The sequence below is a fragment of the Triturus cristatus genome, chromosome 6 (assembly GCF_964204655.1).
Source record: "Triturus cristatus chromosome 6, aTriCri1.1, whole genome shotgun sequence".
Lineage (NCBI taxonomy): Eukaryota > Metazoa > Chordata > Amphibia > Caudata > Salamandridae > Triturus > Triturus cristatus.
Window position 1 is genome coordinate 1,252,340,470 of NC_140589.1, and position 12,119 is coordinate 1,252,352,588.

The window sequence follows — 12,119 nt, forward strand, 5'->3', positions numbered from 1 at the left end:
CAGGTGCTCCAGGACCAACACACGTCTCACTCTATATTATGCGGAGAAGGGGCATACGACACAGGACATATTTTGGACTGTATTGGATAAACCCACCATTAGACCTTCGATAAGGGATCCCTCACAAGTCCTCTTCATACGGGAGCAGAAGTGGGTATATCGTACTAGGAGTCATGAAACGGGACTTAATGACGATATACCGTGGTCTGCCCTAGGGAGAAAATAACACAGGATCAGGAAAAAATGCATTTGGTGAACCTATTGAGTAGAGAACATGTTGGTGAAAATGTACTGAAAAAGTAGGTGATGGGCTTTTTGACTTAATAGAAGCACTAACATCATTAAAAACATTCTATCAAATAATGTGTGAGTAGGAGCCTTGGCAAAATTGTCCCTGCAATCAATAACTTGATTAATGAGCCCATCCTTGGAGGTGTGGCTGTTGTTTATATTAACATCCCGTGACAATAGGTTTATGTACATAAAGGCATTTTGAAATTACATTTGTTCGTACTAGGAAGGATAGTGGTCTAATCTCTGAGTTGATATGTGCCTTGATAGGATCCACGATTTATGAGCTTACTTCCAAATGCGAGGCATTCACCTTTTCTTCTTTCACTTCGTGATAAGAGGTCGATACATACAAAGACTTGTTCCGCCACATTGGTTCGTACCAGGGAGGTTAGCGGTATAGACCCACCGATGATTGCGTGCTCTGCCGCTAGGTCACGTGTTGCGTGCATCGTCACTCGCACGCATCACGTGAATCGACAGCGGAAGTGTAAATACGGAGGGCATGATATCCAGGCAGTCTACTCGGCACCAGGAGAGACGGAGTCAGGAGGCAGCGCACCACTCTTGATGAAGTAAGGCGATATTTGGCCAGTAATTGTGAGGGGGGCTAACTACATCTATGCCAGAGTTACTCGAGGATACTATCTCTGCACTCGAGTAAGCGGTAATAACATAGAGGCCTCATTATGGATAGCAAAGTTCTGCCCCTGTACTATATGTGTGTGTATGTGGGGGGGATAGATATATATATATGTTTATCTGGACACATAAGAGTCATCGGGGCCCCAACGGGATGTGAAACAGGGTAACGTTGCATATTCCTAATAACAAACAAGGTATGAGGTCTGGCATATACACGACATTGAGGGAATTTTGAAACACAAGTGAAATATCGTGTGTAGGTGTATGTCAGCCGGTATGAATTACGATCCTAGGAATTGAATACACTTTGTGTTTCCCTCCCGCAGTGTTTGACTACAGAGGGTCGCTCTCTACTCCAGTGCCTTTTTAAGCAAATTGCTTAATAAACTCTGGTAAGCAATGGGAAAATCTCGATATCGCATGATCCCATATGAATATATCTAAGACCTTCTTTCTAATATGAGGGTAGTAAAACCTGAATACCCTTGGAATACATGTGGGGGTGATGAGAGATGTTTTATCACATGTGTTTCGGCATGTTTCTCCTTGTGTGTGATGCACAAAAATTATATATACAGGGAATTTTATCTGAATGGGTATTTAGCACAAAAAAGAGTGTGCTTCTAAGATACCACTGGGAGGGCTATTGTTTGCCTGTTACACTATGATGATAGATTTGATTACCACATAGATTATAATTCTCGCTACACCAAATGGGTGATTGGCAATTTCTGTTTGTCTGAGAGCACACGTGATTAAGATTTTATTTTTCGCTCTATGTGGAAGTTACTTTCGTATTCTTTCTTTCAGTTCCTAATTTTTGAAGGAGTAAGTTATAAGAGGAACTCCAGACTGACAGGTGGAGTATAACCCACAACAGTGGGAAATAACAGGGGTTTGGCAAAAGGGCATGTGGATCTCATTTGTCCTGAGGAATGCCGGAGATTTAGTTTTTTGAACCGGCAGAAACATGTCGACTGCTATGCAGAATGGAGGGGTGGTGAGCACTTAACTAACTCACTCCACCACCATCCATTTGGTATATAGTCTCTTCACATATATATACCTTTTTAACCTGACAGGGGAATCCAGGAATAAAATTATTATAGAGATATCCCTGGGTCAGTTTTAAGATTTATCTTTTCTGCACTAAAGGATCCAGCCTTCTTTTGTTTTCGTTTATATCATTGTTGTAGCTCTACCCCTCCCTATTGCTCCGCCTCTAGCGTTGGCTTGCGCAGAGGCGTTAGTAGCAGCCCGATGATGAAGCATGCCACAACTCGTTGTGGGTGAGGGCAGTTTTCAAAAAACGTGTGTGCTTTCTTTAAAACATTCAGCAATTGCTAGTTGAGTGAAGCCGTTCTCCCACCCTACCTCCTGTTTTGTGTAGGTATATCCCAGCTTACCTGGCTACATAGAAAACCAGGATTGAAGTGGAGATCCCAGACGTATGGTCTGTGAAAGTATGTTCCATGATGAAATAACAGGCAAACTGATTGGAAAAGCATTCAGGATTTAACTGTCTTTTTCCACAGCTCTTGTCAGTAAATGAAAAATCCGATGTCCGTATCTCGTACCTTTCCCTGGAGTCTGAGCCGAACATCAGTTATTGTAGTGTGCCTTTTGGTGGGATCAGAATAATGCAAGACTCTAGTTGCATGCATCTCAAGTCTGCACAGTATGGCAAATCACAAACCCTGGACTGGGTGAGTAGCTTTGGCTCTGGAAAAAGTGTACACCCTCTGAAAATCAAAGGTGGAGGATGTAGAACCTTGAGCTCAATCAGAGATTGGTGTATGTTGTTCACTATACAAGAGTTACTCACCCATCTATTTTTTAACCAACACCAAAATAAGGGCAGACAGTTGTCTGCAGTGCTTTGAAGAATATTCAGTAAAGTAACTCTGAATTTTATTTAGAAAGTCACTGGCAATATGCTACATATGTTTGTAGATCGTATGTTATGTTAATGATTATTTAATGAAGCGCAAGGTCTTCAAAGGTGTCATGGCGCTGTATACTGAGAGGAAACAAACTACTAAGTTGCTGAGGCTGACAAATTATTCCTTGAGGGCCTGCCTAAAGAGCCAGATTTTTAGGCATTTTCTAAATTGAGAAAGATTAATATCCAAGCGTAATTACAGTGGAAGGGAGTTCCACAGTACAGGGGCCATAACCGAGAAAGTTCGACTTCCCATTCTTGCCCTCCTATAATCAGAAGTAAGTAGGAGATTCAGTATCAGCAAACCTGAATAAAGATCTTGACACTTATTTACATATTTTATTAAGAAATGACGGAGCCAGATTGGAGAAGACTTTAAATGTTAAGCAACATACCTTGGACTATACCCACTATTTAATGGCAGCCATTGTAGCTTTATTTTATTTTTAAAACAAGGGAACACATGAGACCTACTCGTGACACACTTAATTTTAAATGACCCGAAGTTTGAGCCGGAAGCCCTAGGTAAACAGACTTAACAAAATCCAAACTAGACCGAATAGTAGCCACCATTACTGACTTTAGATGTTCTTGAGGTAGCTAGATTGTAACATTCCTAGTAGATTTCAAAAGGAAGACACAGCTAGAAGTAACAGCCCTTACCTGGGCTCCCAGAGCTAGATGGCTGTTCACCACAACACTCAGACTTTTAGTTAATACATTAGGAGTGGGGGGTTTACCAATTCAGGTGGCCAGTACAGGCTGACCCGACGATCCTGACAAGCTGATTAAGAGTTGAGTCTTCTGCGTAGCTATATAAGTAGCAGCATTTCCTGGACAGCGCACTAATGAGGGGCCTAATGTAGATATTAAACAAATGATGCGACTCTTCACATCCGTCTTCTTCTTTCAGGTCGGCAGGATCTTCTTCTCTAGTGCCACGGGCTCCCCTAAATACTGAATTTAGGTGAGTCTAGGGTAGTGGTCAATGGCCTACTTACTCGTAGGGTCACTATGCCCCCTATATGACCAATTTCTGTAGGAAGTGGGCATTACCCTGTCCCAGAATTCCAAATTTTGCCATCACATCTATGGCCAACTCTGAAAAGTCATGTCCACTTCAGTTAGCCCACCTTAGGGGTGGTACTAGCCTGGGGGTAGGCACAGCTACCTGACTGACTAATTTTCTCGCTTGTCCAGGTGCCAAAGGGCTTTGGACAAAGGGTGTCGGCTTACTCTCCTGTGAGGGGATCCAGATTCACATTTCAAAGGCAGTGGCTTCACTAAAGCTCCCCTGCCTTGGAATGCCAATCAGGAGTCCATCCCGCAGGCTTTGTTTCTAACATCCTGAGAGCAAAGGCCCTCACCCTGGGAGGTCAGAAATCTGGCTCTGTGGCAGGCTGGCAGAGACCAGTCAGCCAACACACCAGAGGCCGGTAGGTTTTCAGGGGCACCTCTAAGGTGCTCTCTGTGTGCATGTATTCACAGATTTACCATTGGAATCAGGGTGAGTTTTTGAACTAAAGATGTTTGATACCAAACATCCCTATTTTCAGTGAAGTCATCATGTAGCTGGGGAACTTGTTTTCACCAGTGTCAGCACATGTTAAAATTGCTTCCTTTATCACTTGTGCTGGCAGCAATGCAACTGACCAGCACAGGGGCATATCTGTTCATGCAGATATGTCCTTACAGGGAATATAAGACAATCTTCCTTAGAGCTGTAAGGCCTGCTGTATGGGTGATTTGTAAACATTACATGCAGTGTTAAGGGACATGGCACACAGTGTAATGGGTTTTGGCAATTGACTGTGCTAGTGTTATCATATGTATGTTAAATATTAGGAGTGATGTGGGAGTTCCCTGTGATATCCCTGCATGTTATGGTTTTCATATATGATAACTTTTATTTGGTGGCTTCAATTTGACGAGAAGGACTGGCCCCATTGAAGGGCATTTCGGAGATCATGGTCCTGCTTAGGAGTTGTATTTTATTTCTTTATCTATACACCACATCACAGTTAAGGAATGTAATCTTGTGTGAATGCTTAATGAGTGCCCCGTGTAATTGGATTATTAATTGCTTTTCTAGTGCCAGCTGTTCCCCACAGTAGTGGGCAGTCACTTAACTAGAATCTAACTTTGTGTGTAGTGCATGAGAAAGTTAAACCTATGATGCACAATACCATAGATGGTTTTATGGTGCACTGGTCATATGTGGGTCCTTTTTCAAAAGCTTTAAAAAACATATATATTAGTCAAAACACCTTAAGAGTGTAGAGGTTCGGTAGACACCGCTGCTGTACAAAGAACATTCTTGTTTATTTGTGCATGTTCCGCTTTCCAAGAATGATTCCCTTTTTCTAATTGTTTAAATAGGATGCAGATGCAGTAGAGTTTCTCATCCATTCCTACCCAAAATATGTACCTGTGCACAGTCTTCCATGTGAAACCCTGCATGAAAAGGTAGGTTGAGTTTCCCTCTATAGAAAAGGTGCAACTGTGCTCTTTCTACCTATATTGGTTAGCTTAAATTAAATCTACCTAAACCTTGGTTTGGTTTTACACTGTATGCATATAATAATTGTTGAAACTGATTTAGCTGTCAAACAGGGTGCTTCTCAAGGATGACCCGGGATGTGTATCTTTTTGTGCTAAGGACCCATGACAGGCAACAATGTTGGACTGTTTTTTTGAGCAGACTGCGCTGCCAAATGGGCATGTGGGAAAGGACAAGTGTTTGGTCTATTTTTGTTTGGCCCCCATCACAGCTCACAGGACCAAGCTCACACACTGGCCCCAAACTTAAGGTGCCCTTTTTAAAACTGTAATTAGAGCAGATACAGCCGCTTGAGAACTTTATCATGTGCCCTTATGTTTTCTAATAAGCGTCTTTTCCAGCATCTCTTTCATGAGGAGCATTTCTGGCATTATAATCCATACCCCTTGTAAATTCAATCCTTAAGACACTGGCCCAGCAGGTCCTTATCCATGACTTATACCTTTCTTATTCCTAAAATGTGAAAGGACAGGCTAGGTCACCTTGGAGGATCTACATCTTGCAAAAAAATGACAGAACCACCATTTCGATCACTTTTGCTTGGACTAGCGGTAGCAGTACTATTTACATAAAGGCTCTGCCCTGATACTGATGGGCCTGTTCACAGTGCCAAAACACTGCAGAACGCTTTGCAAGGGCTGAGCCTGATAGATTCATTATCACATTCTCCACATCAGCATACCTTACTCCGAATGCCACAGGAGTTTTATAGTTTCTCCTTCAAACTACATAACCTTTCTTTTTTAGCGGATGTCATTTCAGTAGTTTACTAGTCTGACAAACTGAGGCTACAAAGTACTTTAATTTTATCATAACTCAATGACCATTGTTTTTACAACTATGTTGTCCTTGAACATCTCATGAGTAATGTATTATGTGAGGTCATAAGCAGTGTATGGAGGGGGTTCAAGATGTAGGTAGGTCAGTAAACTTATCACTGGTGAATTTCAGTGTTTTTTGTTTTAAAGCCATAGTTTTTATATTATTGCAAGGCCTAACTATAACATCACTTTAACCTTTGGGTTTTTTTTCCAGTGAGTAATTTTTTTATGTATGTTAGTGCATTTCATAAGTGTAATTTCACTTTAATCTTAGTTTCTTCCATAATATTTCTAAGACTTTTTTTTGCGTAAAGTAGGACTTTATTACCGTATCTAACTATACCATCACTTTTACCTTTGTTCTCTTCTGTGAATTTCTGTGGGTTTTTGATAATTTTTACCCAACACCATCACTGAGCACACCTTTTAACTATGTGTAGTAGTGGAGTTAGATGCAAGGCGTACACCTAGACTCAGGACCTAGCCAGGGGTCTCCAACCAGTAGCTCGTGAGCTACTGCAGTTCTCCAGCTACCTCCGAGTAGCTCACTTGTGTGCAGCCCAGCTTATTAAATTGGAAAGTTTTCGTTTGGTTGAATTATTAGACCCATTAAGAAATTCAAATTATACAGCACGAATAATAGTAGTAGCTGTCAACATGTTTCAATGAACATACGTAGCTGTCAATACAGAAAAGGTTGGAGCCCCCTTTGCCCCCTATAGGCGGCCACAACTTGCGTTTACGCAACTCCCCACAGACATCCACCGCACAAAATCCAGACTATGACGGAGTTATATGGCAGTCCTGAGGAACCACATAGGGGGTTCCGCGGGACGTCACAGGAGGCCTCACTAAATCATATATGTGTGTGATGAAGACCATAGTAACGCGGTCGAAACACATCAGGCTGGGCACTTGCTTGATTTATATTTTTCGATGCACCCAATTCTGCAATAAAAAGGACACTTTTGAAACTCCACATCGTGGTCTGTACCTGCTTTCTGCTGTGAAAGGACGCGGCAATAACTGTGATTATATTATATATATATATATATATATATATATATATATATATATATATATATATATATATATATATATATATATATATATATATATATATATATTACCTACTGGCGGTCGCCAGTAGGTAGTTATAGTTAGGACCCCTTTTCCATAGGAAATCCGCAACATTCTATTTTGAATAACTTTGGCGCCGGTCGATGAATCCTCGCGAATTTCTCAAAATAGGTGGGGCGCTACGCTCCGCTCCTACCCTGAAAGTCTCGGGGGGATTCGTCAAGCGGGGGCTGAGATAAAAGGGGGGTCCCAAAACGCGTTTTTCCCATGCATTTTTCCATAGGACCTTTAGACAGAGCTACAGCCCGAACGGCTGAACAGAATTACTAGAAATTTGGCAGAGAGGTAGTCCCTATGTCAAGGAAGTGCCTTTTGTAGGTTTGGTGTAAATCTGTTCAGTAGATTCTGAGAAAATAGCCTTTAAATCAATATATATATCTGAGCCCGCTTACGGTACGCTTACCGTACGCTTACCGTACGCGTACGGTGGCGTGCGCGAGCGCGATTCTGATTGGCTCTTAGATCTTAGTAAACATTCGAATCGGCCGAAACCAGGAAGCGGCGTCCGCCATTTTGTCTCTCGCACTGAGTGTTATTTATCAAACATGATGCCCAAAAACATGTTACGGGGCTGTTTTGACAACTCCCTCCCACATAGTCATGTTGAGGGAGTCCCCAAACATCCCCCAAGAGCAAAAACGGTTTTATTTTTTTTTCGGCAATTTCGCCGAGTACGCTTACCGTACGCTTACCGTAAGCGTACGGTAAAAAATCGAAATAAAAAAAACACTATCCACACTTACCCCACCCCCTGTGCTTTTGGTGGCCGTAGGCCACCACATGTACAGGGCTTATTACATCAGTAAAAAAACTATATTTTGGCAACATGAAATTATAAAATCGAAATAAAAAAAACACTATCCACATTGACCCCACCCCCTGTGCTTTTGGTGGCCGAAGGCCACCAAATGTACAGGGCTTATTAAAGTTGATAAAAACCGTGCACGGAACGCACTGCGTTAAGTGGGCGCGCACGCCTCGAATGGCGTAAAGTAACTTAGCATTTAAAAAAACGTACAAATTCACTGAAAAAACCATAGGTTTCACACACGTTATAGTTAGGAATTAGCATTTAAAAAACCTTGCAAATTCACTGAAAAAACCATAGGTTTCACACATGTTATAGTTAGCGGAAATTTTACTGATAAAAAACCAATGAAATTGCCCCGTTATAGTTAGTGCTGGCAACTATAACTCACGCGACCGCAATCTTCTGCTGATGACATATGTGTCTTTATAAAAAAAAATATTTGTAATATATGTATAGCTAAAAATGTATGGAAGAAGACATGGGCAAATAAGTGTCTAAATACAGTATTAGCATCAGCAGAGGATTGCGGTCGCGTGAGTTATAGTTGCCAGCACTAACTATAACGGGGCAATTTCATTGGTTTTTTATCAGTAAAATTTCCGCTAACTATAACATGTGTGAAACCTATGGTTTTTTCAGTGAATATATATATATATATATATACACACACACACTTATATAATGATTTTTAACAAATAAGACTTACCTTTCAAGTAAAATACAGGGAAAATCTACCTGTGATGTAAAGACTTCAGTGTACGCACCTGCAAGGTAAAGTCCTGTGAAGTAAAATCTGTGATTTAATGATAGCATACCATTAACTATAACTGTACATTCTCCCCTACCATTTGATTGGTTATGTCCCTGTATTGTGGTGGCTTCTTAATACTGCATATTGTAGGCTTTCTTACTGAGCTCCCAAAACCTTCATAACGCTGTCAGATTTTGGGTTCCTGTGTATTAGAATGCAGCAACCTAAGATTTCCTTGGTTGGGAGGACAGAGGGGCCAAGAGATGATATATGGGAACACTTAATCGAGCCTTCTTCTGAAGTGGCAGCTCAATAGCCGTGTCCCAGGGTCTTGCATATCACACTTTTGGATAGGCTCAGGGAGTGTGAACTTCAAGATATTTCTGAGCTATATTGTATCTTTTTTGCAGGGGTGATCAATGATGGTTCCTCTGCATCAATTTCATGCTGTACCTCAGCTCACATACCTTGCAGTAGTCTACACTCTCCCCTGATGTTTTTTCCCATTTGCAATATTTCATTAATAAAATTGTCCTATGCCCCCATTTCTATGATACATAGGCATTAAAACGTTGACCCTCTTTGCTACAAGGTGTTCAACATCTTTCCTTGTGCTTAATAATCATTAACCAGTGGATTATTGCAAACCATTTAGCAAGAATTGGCAATGCCACTAGCTCTCGTCCATGCAAGACCCATTGGCTTTGTAATTGTGTTTTAGCCATTATGTACACCAGTGTTACTGTTGTTCAGCTGGCTAAAAGTTAGTGGAGTGGGGTAAATGGAGTAGGAATAGGGTGAAGTGGGGGAGATTGGAGTGTGGGAGTTGGGTAGATTACCATGGTAGACTGGAGTGAGGTGGGTTGGTATGGTGGTGGGTAGATTGGGGTGGACCGAGGTAGATTGGGGTGGAGCAGGGTAGATTGGAGTGGGGTAGATTGGAGTGGGATAGATTGGAATGGGATAGGCTGGAGTGGGATAGGCTGAAGTTGGGTAGAGTATATTGGAGGAGCGTGGGGTAGATTGAGATGGGGTGGGATAGATTGGAGTAGATTGGGGTAGGTGGGAGTGGAGTAGATTAGATTGGGGTAGAGTTGGGTAGATTGGGAAACAGTGTAGTTCAGTGTATTGGGGTAGACTGGCGTGGAGTGTGGTAGATTGGGGAAGAGTTCAGTGAATTGGGGTAGATTGGAGTGGGGTAGATCAGGGTGGAGTGGGATATATTGGTGTAAATAGGAGTGCAGTGGGTTTATTGAGGGAAGAGTGGAGTGGGGTAGATTGGATGGGATTAGGGTGGATGGGACTAGGGTGGATGGGACTAGGGTGGATGGGATTTGGGTTGATGGGATTTGGGTAGATTGGTGTGGAGTGGGATATTTGGGGGTAGGCGGGATTGGAGTGGGCTAGAGTGTGATAGATTGGAATGGGGTAGAGTGAAGTGGATTAGAGTAGGGTAAATTGGGGCATAGTGGAGTAGATTGTAATTGGGTAGATTGGGGTACAGTGGGGTTGATTGGCGTACATTGGGGAAGATTGGAGTAGGGTAGATTGGGATGCAGTGGAGTAGATCAGGATGGCGAGGAGTGGGAAATATTTTGGATGATAGGAGTGGAGTTAGGTAGATTGGGGAAGAATGAAGTGGGTTGGGTTAGATTGGGGTGAGGTAGACTGAATTAGAGTGGGTTAGATTGAAGTGGAGTAAATTGGAATGGGTAGATTGGAGTGGGGTATATTGTAGTGGAGTTGCGTGGGGTAGAATGGGTTACATTGGAGTGGAGGGGTGTAGATTGGACTGGGCTAAGTGGTATGGAGTTAAATGCCGTGGAGGGGCGTAGAGTAGAGTAGAGTGGAGTGGAGTGTCGTAGAATGGAGTGACGTGTCATAGAGTGGAAGGGCAAAGAGTGGAGTGGTTTTAGTTTTAGTATGCATGGTGTGGTAGCACACTGCCATTACAGACAACACATTTTCAATTGAAGTGACAATTACCTTTGTACCGGAAAATGGTTTTACTGCACACAAACGATAATGTGAGCAAATGTCATCACCTAGGGTATTGATTTGTTTCCTTCGCACTCCAGAATTACAAAAAGTGTGCTTCATTTGTACTAATTCTGAAACTTCAGCACAGTTCATTTTTTGTGTGTCCTAAAAAAAACATCCTACAACCTCTCCTCTTATATGGATCCTCAGCAGGATTTTCACACAAATTCTTTCACTTTGAAGTCTGAGAAAGAAAAGTAAACACCAAGCTCTCTTGGAAGAGAGAGCTCGTGTTTGACCTCTGTCTTTGAATGCAAAGCAAATATGACAAGATAAGAACAAGATTTAAAGGCATGTTTACAGAAAGTGAATTTGTGGGCACTGGGAGGGACGAACTCAAGCTGGACAGCCTAAAGCAAATAAAGACAGAAAATGTGAGTCACAACCCACAAAGCCAATGGTAATTTAGGGTGAAATGCATTCCTAGGTCAGCTTTCTGAATGTCCCCAAGATGTCTTTAGCATAGGATTAGCCTAAAAACCGACCTAAATGAAACAGATGTTTTTTCAGATGTCTAAGCACAGACTCCTTTCATTCGCAAAGCACTCGGAAGTGCCCTATTTACATACATAATGCTCAGTGTGTGTAATTGAGTATTGTAATAGTTCTCTTAAGGGAGAATTATTCCAACAGTGTTTAGACAGTGTAGGAAGCTGGCCTTTTATGTAGTGTACCAAAATGAGGTACTTTATGTAGAAAGCCCACACAACACTAAGGGCCTTATTACGATGGTTGGTGGACTTGCGTCGGCCCGACACCGTCGCGGAAACTATACCGACTGACCTCTGGTCAACGGTCCCGACCGCCTAATTACAATGCGACCAAACACTGTTCGGTCGCATAACCCCATTTCTCAGTGGGAGCTTGTGTTACGGCCATAAACCAGCTGTAACACAAGCTTCCATTGAGTCTGTGTTCATCCCTGCAAGGTGCCTGTCACAGGTGCAGGGATCAACAGGGGGGCACCACAGGTGCCCCCTCAGACGACAACAGGAGGCCGAATAGAGAAGGGGGCCCTGCTAGAAACCCCCAAACACGCTTTCAGACAGGGATTCCATGTTTTAAAGGCCGGCATGAAAAGGCCCGCCCTTTGGGATTACTGGCCTGTTCTGACTGGC

The 12,119-nt window shown here is 42.4% G+C and overlaps 1 protein-coding gene across 2 annotated transcripts in view; it reads left to right on the plus strand.

The window, feature by feature from the left end:
- The window catches only part of RIOX1 (ribosomal oxygenase 1), a 216,805-nt gene that overhangs the window by 172,075 nt on the left and 32,611 nt on the right, over positions 1-12,119 (plus strand). For both annotated transcript variants that reach the window (XM_085612190.1, XM_085612189.1), the window contains exon 14: positions 5,258-5,344. In XM_085612190.1, the coding sequence (XP_085468316.1) occupies positions 5,258-5,344 (87 nt within the window). The remainder of the gene's footprint in view (positions 1-5,257; positions 5,345-12,119) is intronic.